The sequence below is a fragment of the Pelodiscus sinensis genome, chromosome 1 (genome assembly GCF_049634645.1).
Source record: "Pelodiscus sinensis isolate JC-2024 chromosome 1, ASM4963464v1, whole genome shotgun sequence".
Lineage (NCBI taxonomy): Eukaryota > Metazoa > Chordata > Testudines > Trionychidae > Pelodiscus > Pelodiscus sinensis.
Genome location: NC_134711.1, coordinates 207358389 through 207380198, shown reverse-complemented (window position 1 = coordinate 207380198; position 21810 = coordinate 207358389). Strand labels below are relative to the sequence as shown.

Sequence of the window (21810 nt, the reverse complement as noted above, 5' to 3'; positions counted from 1 at the left end):
CCATTGTAACATCCACGGTGGATAACTGAGATGCATCTACCTGGGCTGCTTGAAAAAAACAAAACAAAACTAGTGGTTCCAGCTGAACCTAAAAGCACCAGTTTGCTTCTGGGGTGGAGAGCACATCTGCTCACTAGCATTTTTTTCATTTCTGAACTTATTGGTTACAGCCTATAAAGACCTGAATGAGTTGGGTCCAGCTATCTGTGAGATTGGTTTTTTTCCCATGATCTGTTGAGACTTGTGATCTGTTGAGTTATTCTCATAGTTGGTTTCCAGGATTAAATGAGCTATAGCTGGTATCAGTTTCATTCTTTGTGGAGGGTCCATTCCTCTGGAATTATCTTTTTCCAGTGACTGATCAGAACCAGAAATCAATGAGCATCAGGAGATAGTTTACAATATCTATTTTTGCCACGTTTTAAAAGTCTTTTGGCTTAATTTAATAGTAGGGATTGGGAATTTTTGCAGAAGGATTCAAAACCTGCATTTCTAGATGGGTCACTCTGGTTATTTCAGGTGCCATCTGATCCAAACACCTTGGAAAGTATCAAGGTTAGAGGATTAAGGGGGGATTGCTTGCCACGAGCACTTTGACCTCCTTCTTTCTGGCTACCTCTATATTTCATTTTCTTGCGCAAGAACATATGCAAATGAGGTGCCATTTTGTGCAAGGAACTTATGCTCAAGAAGGATCAGTCTACACTGCTCCATCTTGCGCAAAAAACCCCTCTTGAGCAAGAGCCATTTTGCCTGAAAATAATGAATATCGCTGCACCTCATTTGCATATGTTCTTGCGCAAGAGAGTGCAATGTAGACATAGCCTCTGAATCTAAGCCATAGAATCTCCTTTACTGTTAGAAAGGAAATTGTCCTAATGTTTTATAATCATATTTTATACTCTTTCTTCTCTGTTCCTCTGATATTTGCCTGTTAGATCTTTGTTTTCTTAACTCATCTTTGGGTATATTTAGATACTGCTGGTCTGGAATACTGGCCTTGGCAACCAAACAGAATCACAGCTTTCTGTTGGCTTACATCAGACTGACCCCTATTTATGGATGTATTTTTTTTTAAAGAAATAAGTTTTGGGTATTACAGAATTACGTTGAGCCCTTCGGGGTATCCTATACAATTACTATTAAAACCTTTCTCAAAGTTACTGTGAGCCATTGTTTCTGCATTTACGGAAATGTTTTTCATGAAATTATCAATATGTGGCTTCTTTATAAATTCTTCTTTTCCTATGCTATAGATTCCTTGTTCTTCTTTCTTATAAAACTCATGCATTCTGTCCTATAAAAGGGACTCTACTATGCCGTGTCTGTTTCGTACCTAACTACAAAGATCAATTGTTTGCATCTTTTGAAATATTTATTAAGTACATATGTTAAACAGTATGTACAAAACTGAGTATTTCTAGACTCGAAGAAAAGCAGTGTGTAAACTCAAAAACTTGTTTCTCTAACAAACAGAAGTTTGTACAATAAAGATATCGCCTCACATTCATTTTCTCTCTAAAGATCACTTGTAATAGTCCCATGGAATGTATTTCTCAGTATCTCTATTGAATGGCTATCTATTAGCCATAACACATACCCTTCAAAAATGGGGGCACTTTTTAAAATTAAAATCCTCTCTGAAATAGGAGAGGAGGGGAAAAAACAACTAAGCACTCTAATCACATTGGCAAAGCACTGCTTTTTTTTTCTGGCCATGAAGCACTAAGTTATTGATAACACAGAACTGAAGACAGGTGAAATAGCTACTGTAATTAACAGAGTGCTGTTTTACATGTTTTTATTAAGATGTTCAAAGGAACAAATAGACAGACAAAAGATCTAGGAAAATTGGAACAATGGCAATAAAAAAGCTCTGTTAAAAGGAAAACAAACTGAATGAATAGAAAAAAACTGCGAAAGGGGATGAAAAAAGACAATAAAACACTCACCTTTGAAAATGAATTGCAGAAAGCACAGCGATGACTGAGACAGTTTAAATATGAGATGATAAATTAAATGGAAAATAAAGCTGAGGTTAAAAATTGTGCATGGACTGGATAGAAACGTAATGGCTATGTCTAGACTGCAAGCTTCTTTCGGAAAAAGCTTTTCCGAAAGAGATTTTCCAGAAAAGCTTATTTTGAAAGAAAGCATCCACACAGCAAAAGTGCAATGAAAAAGCAATGTACTTTTTAGAAAGAAAGCGTCCACATTTTCCTGGAAAAATCCTGCAGTGTAGACGCACCCAACATTAAGGAACACTGGATTAGGCAGCACACTGGGTTAGGGAGCAAAAGACCATTGAAGTCTGAGAGTAGAGCAATTCTATGGTGTATATCCACTTTTTAAAAGAGATGTACTACTCTGCTGAGTATGATGTTATCTGATCATATTTGATGCCTTTATTGAAAAAATATTTTTTTATTCCTATTAGCCTTGCCAGTTCATTTCAGCTCTTTCATCTTTTGGATTCTCAGCAGAATTGTTTACAAAATTTTGCACAGGAGCACTCTTGCACAGCCCCATTAAAATTTCTCTGTAATCATTAATTGTAAATGAGGCGTTCCATATCAAAGTATGCATTTAATCAGTTGTTGTTTTTTTCTTTCTGCGAGCATTGTAAACTCAATCAGACTCTAGGGCTCAAGCTATTGTTTCCATCTCCAGCATCATTGTTAAGGTTCTAAAACCCATGCATTCCTCTCAGTTGTGTGCCTTTGTCACTTTGTCCCGTTAAAAAAAATTGCAGAACAGTGACATCATAGTGCTGCCACCTGAGAGAACACCACAGAAGCCCTGACTGTAGAGCAGTGCAGCAGAGTTTGTTGGTCATCTTTTCTTCAGCTGGGACTTTTGGTCTCTTGTTTATTCCTCACGCTGTTTCCAAGCGGTTCCCCCACTACTTTCTATTATCCATATCTTTGTGGTCCCACCTAAAGTTCTAAAATGAACTCTTGACTGGTGAATCTGAGGACTTTTCAAACATTAATTTACTCATCCACACAGCAGTCTGTGAGGGGGAAAAAAAAATTAAGCCCAGTTTGAAGGTGGTGAACTGAGGCACAGAGAGCTTAAGTGACTTTGCAAATGTAGCACAGGAAGTGTACATCAGAGCCAGGATCTGAAACCTGAAATGAGTCCCAATTTAGTCCAGTTCAGAACACAAGAACACCATGCTGCCTGGTTTAAGGCTTAGCTGTATGTTTACCTTCTAGACAAAAATGTTGTCTTTATCTTCACCTAAAATTGGGCAAGGAACTTCCAGTTCCTCAGTTATGCCTATGCACTAACTCCTGCAAAAGCAAGGACCTTTCAAGTTTCAGTTGAGAGGACTTATTTCTTCTGATCACATCCCAGCATAATAACTTTGATTGTATGGTTCTTGCATGGGCAGACTAGATTGTAAAGGCAATATTCACCGTTTTAGCTTCCAGAAGAGATGCTCATGTTCTACATTATAATGCCACTGTTTCATGAACACTCTTAGAGGAGAATGGCCTTTTTGTGACATGTAGTAACACTACAATAGACTACGTATACATGGTCTCTCACCACCTGCCTCTTTTGTTCCACCAATTATATTAATTTTGATGCTCAGTTTATCCTCTTTTCCTGCATCCATCTATGTTTTCCCACATGGCACTTGGTTTAGAATGCCTTCCTAGTTCACCAAGCTGCTGTTTTTCTGACAAACAAAACACTTTGTAAATCTTTATTCATGTGGCTCACAATAGAAGGTGGTCCAATGAAAGAGACTACATCTCCCACCTAGTGTCTCACTTATTTTCTGTGATCCAGAATGAGTCAATATAATAAGCTGTAAAGAAAATTCCTAATTAATACTGTTGTCTGAGCTTCCCAATACGTTCCTCTAGTCTCCCTTGTTTAGGTTGTAAATGCTGGGGGGGCATGAGTCATCCGTATGTTGTATGTTATACAGTAACGAGAGAAATGTTATTGGTTCTTAATAAATAATAATAGTGATGTCTGTGTATTCCATAAAATGTGTGTGTATTTGGAGAGTTGGATGCAGCTTCCAGTTTACCTGGATCTGGCCCTTGAGGCTCAGGGTCCCCCCCCCCCCCCAGCACTGGGGAGCCTGCACTGGCACTCCAGCCCCTCCCCCCGCTCCTCCACCCTACTAGTCTGGGGCCCTCTAGGCTCTGATGTGTGAGGGAAATATGGGGAGTGTCTTTCTTCTTCTCAGTCGGGGTCCATGTCAGTGAGGGTTGTGTCTCATTTACCATAATATAGCTGAGAAATGTTCAATTAAGAACTGAAGGAAAATTTAGTTGATATTTTGTACAGTAACATCCACAGTATTTTTACAAGGCTGTTAATTTGTGTACTAGGTATTTCTATGAGGGAACATTGGATTTTTTACTGTGTTGTTTGTCCTAGCCACATGTGGATAGATTAATCAATCTGTCTTTCACAGCTTCTATACTGTAACATGATCTGTTTTCTCCCTATTACTATCCACATCTTACATATAAAAAAACCCTTAAACTATTGCTACAATCGACTTAAACATTAGGAAATGGGAACAAAAGCATCATGTGGTAGTGAGATTATATTTTCCAATCTGTCAGTCTGATACATAGAGAAGAATTAACTGTCTGCAATACATACCATCTTGATAATTTGCCATTCTGGTGTCTTGTATGTGAAATAGAGTAAAAAAGTGAATTAGAAGCCCTATTCTTTCTACCTATGTTTAATAAGAAGAAAAAGTAGGTAATCTACTTTGGAATGGGTTCCATATGAGGAGAGATTAAAAAGGCTGGGACTTTTCATCTTAAAAAGAGGAGACTAAGGAGGGGATATGATAGAGGCCTATGAAATCATGATTGGTGTGGAAAAAGTGAATAAAGAAAAGTTATTTGCTTGTTCCCATAACATAAGAACTAGGAAACAATAACAAATTAAATTAATAGGAAGCAGGTTTAAAACAAACAGAAGTTTTTCTTCACATAGCGCATGGTGGTTGGCCTGCGGAACTCCTTGCCAGAGGAGGTTCTGGAGACTAGGACTTTAACAGGGTTCAAGAAAGAACTAAATAAACTCATGGAGGTTAGGTCCATCAATGGCTATTAGCCAGTATGGGTAGGAATGGTGTCCCTAGCCTCTGTCAGAGGCTGGGAATGGATGATGGGAGAGGGATTGCTTGAAGATTCCCTGTTCTGTTCACTACCTCTGGGGCACCTGGCATTGGCCACTGTCGGCAGACAGTATACTGGGATAGATGACCTTTGGTCAGTCCCAATATGGCCGTTCTTATATTCTTATGACAAATGTTCTCCTCAGTAAAAAGTAGGACTTCTTAAATTTCACACCAAGAAAGTAGATTAAGGAAATTAATTCCTTTTGAAGTGCACGAGACTATGATCTCAACTGAACAAAACTATTTCTCAAAGCACTTAAGTGTATTTAAGTCTTGTTGCAATGTATTTAAGCACTTCAGTGTATTAAATAACTACTAGAATAGTTGCTTCCCATCCCTTTGCTACCTTTGTATGAGAGACAGCAAGGACGGGGAAATAGGAGCCAGTGCTGGGGGGAGCTGGCTTAAAAGCTGTCTTTCCCTAGCACCATCTCCGTGTGGTGGCAGGGGAGGCAAAGGTGCAGCAGGGGCCCTAGTGTGAGCTGGGACTGAGTAGTCCCATCTTGTGCCAGGTCCCAGACACTGCGCTTCTGCTTTTTAAATGTAGTAACAACTTGGCAGCTCTTACATTCAAAAAGCAGTGTCACGGTGAACCCCATTATCAACCAATCAAGTAGTTTATGGAAATTCCATTGGCTACTTGATTAGCTTACTAACCACTATTTAATGTCCCTACTTGCAATGCGGTGTAAATATATGCCTAAAATTAAGCATTTTACTGAATAGATATGGACATCTGAATCAGGAACATAAGAATGGCCATACTGGGTCAGAGCTAAGGTCCATCTAGCTCAGTAGCCTGTCTTTCAACAATGGCCAATGCCAGATGCCCCAGGGGGAGTGAACAGAAACAGGTAACCATCACGTGATCCCTCTCCTGTCATCCATCTCCAGCCTCTGAGAAACAGAGGCTAGCGACACCATTTCTATACAACCTGGCTAATAGGACCTAATAGCCAGGACCCGTCAATCTTCTTGCTCTTAGCTGTCTATGCTGGTGCCCTGGAACACAATTCAGGATTCCTGAGTTCAGTACAACACGTGCTGGTCTTAGTATTCAGCTTTCTTATGTTCTTTGAATACTTTTGATTACAGTAATTTCACTGTAGAATTCAACTTCCACTAAGAAATAGGTCTTGTATTTCCATGGTATGTTTAGTAAGACTCTTCTGTACATTTTATAGAACTTAGAAAGTGATGGATTTCTTTCCTTCATTGTTTTTAGTCAATGAGCCTTGCCCACAATGTGGCTGGTTTTTAGTTGCTGATAAAAGGGGAATTAGCAAGTCTGTGTTGCCTGCAACCATTGTGTCTAAAGTGTTCCTAGTCACCAAAATGTGTTAAAACAATAACTCATACTTTAAAAGTAACAATTCCCTTCATTATGTGCTGCGATATCATGCTGTCTTGTGAGCCATTGTTGGTTTGTTGGCAGTTATTTAATATTCCATGATCTGAAAATACAATTCATCGTATCTTTATAGACAGACAAAAAAATGAATCTATGCGCTTCTTTCTTGGTTATTAGTTTGTTGTTCATGAGCCTTATCTTCCCTTTTTGTAGACTCTGCTTTATGTTTGTTTGAATGTGGGTAATGAACATGTCAGTAAATATTACCTAAAATTACTATGGCACTTACATCTATTAGTGTCACAGGAACAGCTGCAAATGTTTAACAAAGCAGTCATTTAAAAGTCTTTCTTATTCCATACAAAGGTCAATGCATTTCCTACTTACAGTGAATTAAACAGTCCAAGTCCAAGTACAAGTAAACATGGTACATGAAAGGCTAATACCATGATTCTTAGATGGAGTACTGGCACAGTTATGTGTACTATAATGCAAACCTTTAGGCTATGTCTACTCTCGCGGCTTCTTGCGCGAGTAATATGCAAATGAGGCTAAGCGTGGAATATTGCCGAGACTCATTTTCATACCTAATGAGACACTTTTTTTCAGAAGAGGCTCTTGCGCAAGAAGGAGCACCTACACTGCCCCTTCGTGCGCAAGAAAAACCCTCTTGCGCAGTGCCGTTCTTCCTGAAAAGTAGTAGGTGTAATGGCATTGCGCAAGAGGGTTTTTCTTGTGCAAGAAGGGGCAGGGTAGTCGCTCCTTCTTGTGCAAGAGCCTCTTCTGAAATAAATGGTGGCTCATTAGTTATGCAAATGAGACTTGGCGATATTCCATGCATAGCCTCATTTGCATATTACTCGTGCAAGAAGCCGCGAGTGTAGACATAGCCTTAGTGTTTTGCTTCATTTGTTTGGGGGTGGTTCTGCCTGTCCTCTCTGAAAGTTGAATTATGCTACAGACTGGATTATCCTGAAATTGTTTTATTCTTGAAGAAACTCAAAATGGGTTCTGGTTATTAAGATTAATTTTTTTTGCACACTTATCTCTTTGTGCTAATGATAGGATAAGAATGAGGTTATCTTTAGGTATCGCATGACTTCTGTGATAAAAATGTTTGTTTCTATTAGCAATGGAACTTGGTTACTGCATTTGGTAACATTTTTATTAAGACATTTAGATCATGCAAATACCAGCTGTGTTGATGCATTTATTTACAAACACTTTTATTTTCAAAACTATAGCTCCGAGTAGGAGTTACTAGCAAAGTCAAATCAAACAGGTAAAGAATAAATGTGGAGATGGTTGATTGTGACATTGAAAGATGCATGGTCTGGAAGCATACTCATGTATGCTAAAGTAACAGGGATTTTTTTGGTAGTGTTCTGTCTTTTAGTTTTAATGTAACCTTGAACTATAATTTTCACTTGTTTGCAATCATAGGTTATGTATGGCTGTTGAAAAGAACAATCTATCACAGAGTACTCTAACATGGAGACTAAACCATAACTAAGATGCATTCTTTTAGCTAACTGGATCTTCCAGTTCTGCAGTGAGATTTTAACAGTGAAGTGAATTTATCAACTTTTTAAAATTCCTAAGAGGTTGTGATACCACTAAATGATTTAGTGAAAGTCCCAATTTAAAAAACAGAACAAAACCCAAATAAAACCCCGAAAACTCCCCAAAAACTCCATGGCTTTTGTAATTATTTACTTTGTCAAATAGCAGTTAGGAAAAGCTATTAATCTGAAGAGGACAACAGAGAAAGTAGGTAGGACATACAGCAAGGCCTGTGGTAGGGAATAATAGCATATATAGAACTTCTGCTTGATTTATTGCCTCACTTCTTGTGGCTGTTGCAGAGGAAGGGTGGGAGGGAGGGAGACTTCAAGGAGGTTTTGAATGGACAAAGCTTAACCCTATGACAGGTTGGAAAATAAAGAGTTTCCACAGATAGGACTTTTTCCATGTTTGTCACTAGGGGTGGTTATGCAAAAGGTGGGTAAATGGGAAATTGAGGCTGGCTGACATCATTTGTAGAAGTCAGTGAATGAAATGGGGCTCTCATCCAGCACAGCATTTAAATGTGTGTGTAACTTTAAAGATATGACAAGTAAGACTAGTCACATCCTTGAAATTATATTCCTGATTAAGTGCTCTCCTGGATTGGGGCCTTAAATGCTAGCAGAGAGTGGCAGGTCAGAGGGATGGAGAGATGTCTGATTTTGAAGGAAGATGTTATAAGTTGTAACTTGATACGGTTGGCTGGGGACTTAAAAGAAGTATGGGAAGGATGTATTCTGAGTGGGTGTGGAAAGCCATTTTACCAATTGCGTTTTTCATGCATTAAAATGGTATTAGCACATGTGTAAGAAGGAGGTTTTTGTGATAGTCAATACACAAGATTATCAAGGTGTAACATGTATGTGCTGCTTTTTATGTTTGGTCTGATCGGTCTGGAAACAGACAGATAATTTTAATATAGTGTAAAATGTTACACACCTTACTGTTGTGGCGTATGTTTTATTAATGAAAACAGGATTTTGTGTCACACTGAGGCTTCAAATTGTGACTATTATGGAAGCTAGCCGGTGATCCTATATGGAACATCCTAGTTAAAATTTTGCAGAGTTGATTTAGGAGTGGACATCTCATTGAAACTCAGTATTTGAAATTGAGATTAGCCTTACTTACCTTGTTTCTCACTATTTGTTGTTCATTTTAGCTACTGGAATGAGATAATTGCTTGCAAGTTTTCTGACTCCCCTCTTTCCCATCCGCTTATCACCAATGTTACTAGTTTCACTTTTTATTTTCAATGTCCATTTTCTCATTTTTGTTTTTGTTATATTTTTATGTTAAGTTATATTTGCAGTCTGTGTGCCATTTTTGTGTTCTTTAATTTGAGTTAAATCAAATTTATTTGGGTATTTTGAATGTTCTTCATTAAGAACAGTGCTAATAAAAGCTTCATTATTGTCTTTATGAACTGTGTAACCCAATGAATAGTAAAAGTATGAGAAGATCATGCTGTATTAGAACCAAAAGCCTACCATAGAATTTTGTTTGAAAAAATGCTAGAGGCTTTGAACCATCAAATAGATTCCAGCTGTGTAATTTGAAGATCAAATTGTATTAACATCCAAACATAAAGTAAAATAATACCATTTGTGGCTTGAACTCATTTGTTCCAAACAAAGATGAGAGTTCATAAGTGAATATCATCTTTTTAAATCATGGCTTTAGAAGGGGTTTGTCCTTTTAACTGTGGCAAATGTGCATGAAAAATACAAATATTTCTGACCTTTTAGTATACTGTAGTCTGGTTTTAAAGATTATAGTTCATAATTGAAGAGTTCATTCTAGTTTTAAACCTATAAGTGCATATTTTATAGTAATTTGGTTAAGATGTATTTTTATGGGTACACTTAGTATACCATACACTTGTTGTAGATGTATAAAAATGGCACCTAAGTAGTGATTGTAGCATTTGACAAGTTCATTTTGTCAAGCACTCTTGAACTCCTGATTTGCAATGTTAACTAATCCTGCACTGTTAGGACTGCTTCTAGTTGTCTTAGCCTCTGCACATCTTGCACCAGCTATACTTCAATTATAAAAATATCATCTTCCATCTAATATATAGAGTTGGCTCCCTCAAAATTACTTCAAATTGAAGTGCATATTCAATTACGGCAAGTTTAAAGGTACAGGTTGAACCTCTCTTAGTCCAGCACCTTCAGCAAAGCAACACTTCCACTGCCTACTGGGCTCTTAGAAGACTTTTAGGGGTAAATTTAGAGCTTTATAACTGCATAGAACACAGAGAGCCAGGACTGGCTGTAAGCAAACTTTATGGGACTGCAGGAAACTTGGCCGCACCCGTGATAAGCAGACATTCGGCTCACTGAAATCTTGCCAGCCGCAGTTGTTGCCGGACCTGAGTGCCGCACTGGAGAGGTTCAATCTGTACTTGAATCTCGTGACTCTATCAGAGTGTAACTAAGTGGGGATTTCGTTCCTCTTGTTATGTTGCATGTGAGTTCTACTTTCCTATAGTAACCTTATATGTGTGCCTCAGTTTCCTTGGCCATGGTACTAATACCTAGATGGTTATGGGAATTTCAGTGTGATAGGTCCCTGCCGCATACACAATGGCCAGTGCTCTTCGTAACCTGAGCTTGGGAGGGATTGTACTGACTGCTTCTGGTTTCTTTGCTAACAAGTCTGTTCTATGCTATGCCCCTGTCAACTAATAAACCTCCTGATCTACCTGCTGGCTGAGAGTCACATCTGTCTGCATTTGGGGGTGCAGAGCCCTGTGACTCCCTCATGCTATGGTGAAACAGGGTTAAGATGGGAGTTTTAAATTAATAGAAAGGGGAGGGGATTCCTGATTTTGTATTGGGAAACACAACTAGTTCATTGAACAGTTCTAAGATAGCTGGCTTAAAAACTGCATTACTGCATATGGAGAAATTATTGTAGAAATCTATCAAAACTATGTAACACATGCTAGTTATGATTGCCCTTGTCTAGGGAGCTTTTGATCACTGAACTCATGTTTACTGTCCTCTGATTTTAAGGAAAAAATCAACAAAAATTGCAAAACTCTCTCAACTTTTCTTACATGAGTGGGATCTGAACTTATTTCTAATGAGTGCCAATAATATCTTTATATCCCAGCACCATGTGTTTTTTATACTTGTTCACTCAATGTCAGTTGATCAGGACATGCAGGAAGTAATGTTATTCAACGCTCCCTGCATGTTTTCCTCCCCATCTCATGATCAGAGTTGGGAAGGTGGACATGCTCATCTGCATCGTGGGTGACACAACCTACTTCTTGCTCCCTTGGCTCATGTAGCCCTACATGGGCAGCCTGGACCCCACCACAGAACATTTCAGTGTCAGGTTGAGCAAGTGCTGCATGGTGATGGAGTGTGCGTTTGGCCATTTAAAGGGGAGGTTCAGGAGTCTCCTCACCCGCCTAGACCTCAGCAAGTGTAACATCCCCTTTGTGGTGGTGACATGGTGTGTGCTCCACAACCTGTGTGAGAGCAGGGAGAGACTTTTCTGCCAGGGTTGACGGCAGAAGTTGAATGGCTGGCCAGGGCATATGAGCAGCCGGACACCAGTGCCATTTGGCAAGCACATCAAGGAGCTGTCTTCATCAGAGGAGCCTTGAGGGAGAGTTTCAAGCAAGGCCAGGTGTGAGATTCTCCCCTGTGCTTATCTACAAGGGGACCCTGCATTTCCTCTGTGTGCCTTTCTTCCCCCACCCCTCCCTTTCCCTGCCCTCCCATCCCACCTTCCCCCTCTCCCCTGCAGAGCAAATAAAAAAGCCGCCTTTGTTGAAAAAACAAGACTGTTTATTGGGGGGATATACAATAGGGCAGGGACTGGGGAAGGAACCTGGAATGGGGGAGGGATGAGGAGGAGAGAGAGGGTCTCAGGGATGAGGCTGGGACTGGCGCCTGCCTCAGGTAGCTTGGGAGGCCTTGTGTTCTGGGGCCCCTGCACTCCAACGGGGGGGCTAGAAGGAGAAGCCATGGGGGGCCGAGAGGTGGCTGGTGGCCCCGCACAGTGCACGAGGCCATGTGTTCCATCGCCAAGGTGAGGGAGGAGCAGCTGCCCTCGTGCTGGCATGCCAGTCAGTGGCCCACTCCTGGTGCTCCTCTCCAAGTCCCAGATGAAGGACTGCAGGCTGGCCATCTGTCCCTTATTAAGTCCCATGGGAGTATCACTACACCCACTGCCTGGGGACAAGTCCAGGAGCCTGTGCATGGGAAGGCGAGACAGGGTGGCTCGGTGTCCTTCTGCATCTTGCCCACACTGGGTCCAGCAGTGGCGCCATCCCACCAAGAGGGAACTCCAGTTCCTGCCCACTGGTGGAAGGGGAGGTGTGTATAAGTGGCAGAGAATGCTACTTGGTTCCCCACTTCTTCCCTCCTTCCCCAACAGTCTCTTCTGCTTGACTGTGAGCAGATGCTGTCTGAGTATGAGCATGACCCTGTTCCATGTAAGGCATGGCTGTGTGGTACCATGATCCCAGACTACTTAGTGGTGTCTTGTTTTGGGAAGGTGTCCCACCACGGAAGTCAGAGTAAGGCAGGCCTCTCTAGGAACCTTGTGAGAAGGATCGAGGGGTTCCTTTGTAAAAGCATCATGGGGCTGAGTGCTCTGGACTGGTGCTCCATGTGCACCCACATGCACAAGCTGTTTTGCAATCCCCAGTCTGAGTAGACTGAGTGAGGATCACACAGCCTGCCATCTGCCCCCCCCCCCCCCCCATGTATAGATAGGGAAAGTTATAGAACTTACCTAAAGTGCCTTCCCTGGGATCATCCAAGGCCTGGGAGACATCCTGGGAGCGGGGGAACTGACTCCAGGGAGAGGAGCAAGTCCTGGCTGGCAGGCAGGTCGCCTGGCTGGCCTCCTCCACTTCCTCATCTGCAACCTTGCTTTTATGGAGGCTGACACCAGTCATATCCTAGCTGGACGCGACGAAATGGTGGTGGTGGGAGAGGTGACTGGCCCCTCGGCCAGGCTGGTGGAGATCCATCTGCAGATATCGGCAGTCCAGTTTCTGGTGCAGAGATACTGGATGTTGGTCGCCTCCCCTCAGACCTTGATGAGGTCCAGGATCTTTGCTCGAGACCAGACAGGAGCTCTCCTGCGTCCCTGGCCAGTTGAAGCTGAGGGTGCTGCAGGAGAGCTGGCAGTCATGGGAGACTCTGAGGGAGCGTTGGGGTCTGTCATGGCTGCGTCAGCTCCTGCTGTGTAGCACAGGGCTTGCCAAGTAGGCCACATGCCACAAGCTCTTCTCATGCAGTCTGGAGTATAAAGCTCTGCAGGAGAAAGGGAGAAGTGGAAGTGGCAGGTGTGGCTAGAGCAGTCACAAGTGAGAGGCACCCTGAAGGCCAATTATTTTGAATTAACAGCACCGGCTCATACACACTAAAGCTATTGTGAAATAAGCGTTATTCCTGGAAGAAAGCAGGAGTACAGATTTTGAAATAACCTGCCCATTATTTCAAAATAACGGGCTTGGTAGTGCAGACACTCCACTTATTATTTCAAAATAAGGGGGTTATTTCGAAGTATCTTCCTCGTGTAGACCAGGGCTCAGTGCATTAGCTAAATTCATTAATGACTCGATTCATACCTGGGCACCAGCTGTACAACAGATGAAAACAATAGCTTTTTTTTCTTAGTAAGTGTGTGCCAAGGCTACCTGTGTATATATAAGTCTCATATGGTGAAGTGGAGGTGAATTGGAGGCAGTTTCAGAAAGAAGTTGCTGGGTTTTGAGATGCCTTTATGATTAGAACTTCTCAGAGTGATTTACTGAATCGTGAAAAGCCAAGAAGTGAGGTGACATAACATTATAGGTACTGTGACAGTTTTAGAAAATGCTAACAGTGGATTTAAAATATTTCTGATGTACTACTCAGTCCTGTTAAGAGTTAGCATCAAACCAATTGGGGTTTAAAGTGCATTATGCGCCACTGAAATGGGAAAAAATCATCATCCCCCAAAAACATTCTTTTTCTTCATTTTAGATCACCTTTTGCTGCTGTTACGGATTACTCAGTAACAAGAAATAATGTCATACAGCTCTGTCTGGAATTAACAACAATTGTACAACAGGTAAGAGACTATACACTTATCCTCCTTTGGATTTGTTGCCTATTTAATGGTAACTGGCCATTTACAACTTGAATCATTTTGTGTCACTCATTTTTCTGGGTCTAGTTATACCATAAAAGGAAAACTGTACTGTTTAGTAAAATGCTTTTTAGAAATGTCTGTTTCAATATCCACATATTTTTCATGTGGGGTGTGCTATGCACGTTCTTTTCTTCTGTGTTGCAATGGTGAGCTTTATTTTGAATTTTTTAGTCTATACAAGAATCAAGTTGAAAATTCCTATTTGATATTTTTATTGCATTTCACTGGTAAAAATTAAGTGAGAAACCATTACTGGAAGATTTTGTAGAATCATAGAATCCTAGGGCTGGAAGAGACCTCAGGAGGTCATCGAGTCCAGCCCCTGCCCAAAGCAGGACCAACCCCAACTAAATCATCCCAGCCAGGGCTTTGTCAAGCTGGGACTTAAAAACCTCTAGGGATGGAGATTCCACCACCTCCCTAGGTAACCCATTCCAGTGCTTCACCACCCTCCTAGTGAAATAGTTTTTCCTAATATCCAACCTAGACCTCCCCCACTGTAACTTGAGACCATTGCTCCTTGTTCTGCAATCTGTCACTACTGAGAACAGCCTCTCTCCCTTCAGAAAGTTGAAGACTGCTATCAAATCCCCCCTCACTCTTCTCTTTTGCAGATTAAATAAGCCCAAATCCCTCAGCCTCTCCTCAGAGGTCATGTTCCTCAGCCTCCTAATCATTTTGGTTGCCCTCCACTGGATCCTTTCCAGTGTGTTCACATCCTTTCTATAGTTGGGAGCTGAGAACTGTACGCAGTACTCCAGATGTGGCCTAACCAATGCTGAATAAAGGGGAATAATAATGTCTCTAGATCTGCTGGAAATGCTCCTGCTAATGCACCCCAATATGCCATTAGCCTTCTTGACTACAAGGGCTTCTGATCCACTGTAATCCTCAGGTCCTTTTCTGCAAAACTGCTACTTAGCCAGTCAGTCCCCAGCCTGTAACAAGGCTTGGGATTCTTCTGTCCCAAGTGCAGGACTCTGCACTTTTCCTTGTTGAACCACATCAGATTTCTTTTGGCCCAATCTTCTAATCTGTCTAGGTCACTCTGGACCCTATCCCTGCCCTTCATCGTATCTACCTCTCCCCCTAGCTTAGTGTCATCCGCAAACATGCTGAGGGTGCAATCCATCCCCTCATCCAGGTTATTAATAAAGATGTCGAACAAAACTAGCCCTAGAACTGATCCTTGGGGCACTCTGCTAGAAACTGACTGCCAGCCAGACATCGAGTAGTTGATCACTACCCGTTGGACCCAACAATCTAGCCAGATTCCTATCCACCTTATAGTCCATTCATCCAATCCATACTTCCTTGACTTGTTTGTGAGAGACCATATCAAAACTTTGCTAAAGTCAAGGTATATCACATACACCAACTTCTCCATGTCCACAGAGCCAGTTACCTCACCACTTATGCAGCGTTGCTCGAGTCCTAACTCAATTTTTGTTTTTCTTCATTTAAACCGTTGATCTGGGGTGGGGCAGGGGGTGACGAGTTCAGTATGCAGATTGCCTCAGGGAGAGAGGACTATCCCATCCCTCTCTCACTGCAGTCGCTTGGAGTCAAGTGAGAAGCACCTCTCCATGGCTGCTGCAACTGCAGTGGGTACAGCTGTGGGAAGGGTTCAAGTCCCCTGGCTTGGGCAGGTCCAGGTTTTTCTGCCCCCTGTCCTCCCCAGCCAGATTGAGCTTGGAGGGGAACTTCACACTCCCACCCCCATACAATCAAACCCTTACTTTATTTTAAGTCATCATAAGAGGAAGTTGTGTCCTAAATTTGGTGGTCCTAGCTCTTACCATTTAGTAGGAGTTCTTGAACAAATGGACAGATAGACTTGCTCACTCACCAACAGACAAACTGTCAAATATATAGTAGATTAAATTAAATGGACTAGTTCAGAAGATTTTTTTTTCATTTTACTCTACATTTGTTCAGTCACCTTCCTTTTTTGCAGAATTCATATCTAGAATTTTCTGCAGATATTGTATGTTTTCTGATGTGTCTAAAATGTATATTTGGTTTTTCAAATTCTGTCAAGAGACCTACAGTCCATTACTTAGTATTTTGTTTTAAAGTTTAGACTTCACTTCCCTGAAATAGAAGGTAAAATTGCTTATATTCTGAGGGTATGTCTACACTACCACCCTAGTTCGAACTAGGGTGGTTAATGTAGTCATACTAACTTGCAAATGAAGCCCGGGATTTGAATTTCCCGGGCTTCATTTGCATGTTGCCGGGCACCGCCATTTTTAAATGTCCGCTAGTGCGGACTCCATGCCCGCGGCTACATGCGGCACGAACTAGATAGTTCGGACTACGCTTCCTATTCTGAACTATCTGTACGCCTCGTGGAACGAGGCAAGACGCAAATGAAGCCCGGGAAATTCAAATCCCGGGCTTCATTTGCAAGTTCGTATGACTACATTAACCACCCTAGTTCGAACTAGGGTGGTAATGTAGACATACCCTGAGAGAGTATAAAACCTAGAACCTTCCCCAGTTTCCATAATTTTTTTTTAGATTTACTGATGAAAAAATGCAACAACAGTAATACTGTTTTGTGTCTGTATTTTAGACCGGTCCCCAGTCTTGGCTATTCTCCTTCCAGTAAAAGTGAAAAATGACTTAGGTCCAAACTAATATTGGTACCTGCTACATTAAATGAATTAATGCCAGTAATTAAAGTAGGTCTCTTATACTCTTGATGGAAACAGCCCAAAGATCTGTCCTAGTATTTTCCAGTGCCCTATGATTAGCAAAGCTGTAATCAATTGTCTTTAAAAGTTGTTGATTATGTCAGTGTAGTTAATGCCCCTGTTTATCTAATTTTTGAGGAACCAGCTATGATTTCCCATTTGACAATGAATTAATTTTATAGGCGATCCAGAAAGTTTACTCCTTTTTTATCTAATGATGTTTTTGTTTCTTAAAAATAAAAAGTTGAAGGACTACCCGGAAGATAGCTGGCATCATATATATAGTAGCCCAATGTCTGAGAGTCTGTAATGCTGAAATGCTGGCTGTTCCCTCGGGGGGGGGGGGGGGGGGGGGCACTGTTACCTGAAATGCTGGCTGTTCCCTCTAGGCGGCCTGTGCTGCATGGGGATTGCGGGGCCCAAATGGCCACTTGCGCCGCTTGCTCCCTCACTGTGGCCTGGTTGAGTGGCGCAGAAGTCAGCCGAGTGCCACGGTGGGAGGTGAAGGGGGGCAGGGCAGTGATGTGCGGCATGACAGTGGCTCCAGGCTCTGCCCCCGGCCGTGAACGTCACCGCCCTGCCCCCCTTCGCCTCCTGCCATGGTGCTCGGCTGACTTCTGCGCGGCTGCCGTGTGGGAGCAAGTGGTGCAAGCGACCGTTTGGGCTCCACACCCACGAAGAATGCGGCACCCAAACGGCCATTTGGGCTCCGCGGTCCCCCGATTCGGGGGGGGGGGGAGGCGGAGGAAGAAAGAGAGAGAGAGAGAGAGAGAGAGAGAGAGAGAGACACACACACACACACCGGAGGCTCAGGAGAGACCTGAAAAATCCCCGTCTTATGACAGGCTAATTGGCTAGTTAGGGAATAAATCATAAATTTCAGTGTTATGGATGATTTTTGTGAAGAATGGTTTAGTTTGCTTATGGATATTTTATTCCTTGTGAGTTGTTACTCATTTCTGTGGAATTTGCTTTTTTATTAGAGCTCTGCAAACCTGTAGCTTGATTCTGTTTCGTATGATGACAGAGGTTAAGGCCACAAGAAACTACTAGATCATCTAGTCTGATCTCCTGTACTTGACAGGCTATCGGCAACACCCAACACCAGCACACCACACTCAACAATGGTAATTAGACCAAAGTAAATGAGACTTCCAGGAAACTATTATGTGACTATTATGAGTCACAGGCAGACAGTAGGGGTGGCTGAGTTGTACTAGTGCTCAAGGCCCCCCTCCATGGCAGAGAAATGATTAAATGAGATATATGCAGATAATTCTGGCAGGGCATCTGCATCCTCATGCTGTTGAGGAAGGTGAAAAAAATGTCAAAGTCTCTGCCAATCTGGCTTTGAGGGAAATTCCTTCCCTACCCCATGTGTGGCAATCAGTTGGACCCCAAGCATGTAGGCAAGAACTAGCCATAAAAACATCTGAGAGAGAATAGTTGATGCCACTTCATAGTCTTGGCTCACTTTCTCCAGCATCCCATCTACAGCCTTAGCCATCCTTCCTGGTTCAGAGGAAGGAAGGAAATTAAAAGAAAAATCCCAGAATACATTGGTGGTGGTGAGAAAAATCTCTTTCTTCCACCTTTTAGTGGCCAGATGAAACCCTGAAGCATGAACTTTAGGAACATAAACTGGAAATGAGGCCCAGGGCTGTTGATCCCTGCCCACAAGTGTCACAAATAACTGTGGGTATGTCTACACTAGCCCCCTAGTTCGAACTAGGGAGGCTAATGTAGGCATTCGAAGTTGCAAATGAAGCCCGGGATTTAAATATCCCGGGCTTTATTTGCATCTTCCCGTCCGGGCGCCATTTTTAAATCCCCTTAGTCCGAACTAACTGCCCGCGGCTACACGCGGCAGTCAAACGTTAACTCGAACTAAGTCCTTAGTTTGAGTTAACTGTTACACCTCGTGGAATGAGGTATAACAGTTAACTCAAACTAAAGACTTAGTTCGAATTAACGTTTGACTGCCGCGGGTAGCCGCGGGCAGTTAGTTCGGACTAAGGGGATTTAAACATGGCGCCCGGACGGGAAGATGCAAATAAAGCCCAGGATATTTAAATCCCGGGCTTCATTTGCAACTTCGAATGCCTACATTAGCCTCCCTAGTTCGAACTAGGGGGCTAGTGTAGACATATCTTGTGTTACCCTCACACATTTTCTAGTGCTCTCTTTTAAAATTAAGCAAGCTGTTTGTCCCCACAGGTCCTATTGGAAGGCTGTTCCAGAACCTTCCCCCCCCCCCCCCGATGGTTAGAAACTTTCTTCTAAATTTCCAGTCTGAATTTGTTTATGGCCAGTTTTTATCCCTTTTTCTTATGCCAATATTATCCTTCAGCTTAAATGGCTCTCCACTCCTCTTTCTATTGTTTAAACTATTAGGGTATGTCCACACTGCACGCTTATTTTGGAATAAGCTATTCCATAAGAAAAACTTGGAAATAGCTTATTTCGAAGTAGCACCTCTACACAGCAAATGCCAGTCGAAATAGCGCTCAGCTATTTCAAAGTAGAGTGTCCACACTCATTGGATGCTGAATGGCATTTAAGGCCACCTGGAAGCACTTCGGGCAGGGCATCAGGACAGCAGTTACTTCCTGGAGCTGCTGCCTAAGGCTATCTGAGGCTCGATCTTAAAGGGACCCCCTGTACAGCCGTGTCTCAGGTTCTTCACCTTTGCCTACCTCCTCAAGGGACAGCAAAGCCTTTCCTTTGCCTGCTGTGGTTGCCCTTGCGGACATCTCAGCTCTCTAGCCATGGAGCTGGATCTGCCTCCCAACAGTCGACGACTTTTACAGGTTGTGCCGCACCTCTTGCAGCTTGTTTTGCGGTATGCCTTCCAAGTCCTGCAGAGAACACAATCCTCAGCTCATTGCAGGACAATCCCTCATCTCTCTGTGGGCACTGCTCATGCACGACTCCATCCACCCTCCCCTATACACAGTGCACCTCTGCTTCTGGTTTATGGATACCAATTCCGAGTGGTGGGATTGGATCATTATGGAGTGGTGGGACAACCAGCAGTGGCTCCAGAATTTCCACATGTGGAAGGACACCTTTCTGGAGTTGTGTGAGTGGCTCACCTCTGCCCTCAGGCAATGGGACACCCACAGGAGACCCGCCAACCCTCTCCAGAAGCAAGTCGCCATCGCCATCTGGAAGCTCGCCATGCTGGACAGCTACTGATCCATTAGGAACCAGTTCGGCATGAGGAAATCGACCATCAGGAAGCCGTGGTCATGCAGGTATCATGCTTTCGTGCTGTTGTCCTAGGAGAAGGGAGAACTTCTGGAATGAGGTTCTCTAAGGAAGGGGGGGGAAGCGTGGTAGTGGTGGAAGCCCTCTCCCCAGGAAGTTTTTCAGTCCCACCTTCATAAAGCCCTAATGTGGGATGGGGTAAGTCTGGGGTTGCTCCAGATGTGTGTGGGGGGGAGGGGCAGGGCTTGTGGACCTTCTGAAGGTCCTGTCACCCTGTGATTCTCTGTTTGTTTGCTTCTACAGGTGGTGCAGGCTATCAACACCAGCTACTGCATTGGGTCATCAACCTGGGTGACATGGACCCCATCATTGCTGGCTTTGCCACCGTGGGCTTCGCCAACTGAAGGGGGGCTATTGACAGTACCCACAAACGAATTGGGGCCTCTGACCACTGGGCAGCTGAATACACCCAACCGCAAGGGATGCTTTCCGATGGTCCTGCAGGCTGTCATGGACCACCACGGGTAGTTCATGGTCATCTACATTGGGTAGTCGGGGAAGGCACACGATGCCTGCATCTTCTGCAACTTCAGCCTCCTCCAGAAGCTGCAGTCCAGCACCTTTTCCCCAACCTCACCATCAGGGTCATGGATGTGGATATGCAGGTCTATTGTAGAGGATGCAGCCTGCCCTCTGCTCCCCTGGCTAATGAAACCCTACACTGGACTCCTGGACCAGAGCAAGGGTCGGTGAAGGGAAGATTCGGCTGCCTCCTCTGCCAACTGGATGTCAGGGAGCAGAACAACCCCCAAGTGGTGGCTGCATGCTGCGCCCTTCACAATATTTGTGAGCGGAAGGGGGAGACATTCCTCCCAAGGTGGGGAACAGAGGCTGACTGGATCATCAGGGCCTTTGAGCAGCAGTGCACGGCTGCCATCCGGCTGCCATCTGGCAGGTCCATCAGGGAACTGAGGGCACCCTGGATGCACTGAGGGAGTGTTTTACACAAAGACCCCAGTGACACTCTCCCCTGGGCCTCCCCACAAGATACCTGTGCGTTACCCCTCTTTGCCTGTCCTCCCACACCTTCCCTTTCCCCCTTCCCCCTCCCCTGCAGAGACAATAAACTACAAGACAATAAACGACATTGTTTTCCGAAAAATAAACTTTCTTTTTAATTGGGGTAAATATAACTGGGGAGGGAATGGGAAAAGAACCTTGGGTGAGGGTGGAGGGATCTAGAAGAGAGACGAGAGGGGCAGGAGAGGCTCAGGGCTGGGACTGGGAGTGGCGCCTGGCTCTGGTGGTCCCACCTAGTTCCTCCCCCTTGTGTGCAGGGCCCTCAGCAGCCATGGGGGTGGAACTAGGGGGAGAAGTAGGAGGGTCAGGAGCTTGGGAAGGAGCTGGTGTGGGAACAGTAGCAAGAGCAGGTACCATGGTGGTGATCACTGCCTGTAGAGCAACACAGATGTCCCCGCCCTGCTCCCTCATCTCCTTCTAGGTGTCACTGCGCAACTGCAGGTCCTCCTCCATTTTGCGGTCCTGCTATTCCATGCAGGGCTTTCAGGGCGGCTATATGCTCCCTCTGTTGGTGCTTGTGTAGTCTCCTGTGCCGGCAGATCACACAGGTTTGGGAGGAAGCCAGG

At 43.5% G+C, this 21810-nt stretch overlaps 1 protein-coding gene across 7 annotated transcripts in view; it reads left to right on the top strand.

The window, feature by feature from the left end:
* The window catches only part of CNKSR2 (connector enhancer of kinase suppressor of Ras 2), a 377408-nt gene that overhangs the window by 91397 nt on the left and 264201 nt on the right, over positions 1 to 21810 (top strand). For all 7 annotated transcript variants that reach the window (XM_075913326.1, XM_075913323.1, XM_075913322.1 and 4 more), the window contains one exon: positions 14087 to 14174. In XM_075913326.1, coding sequence (XP_075769441.1) covers positions 14087 to 14174 — 88 coding nt within the window. The remainder of the gene's footprint in view (positions 1 to 14086; positions 14175 to 21810) is intronic.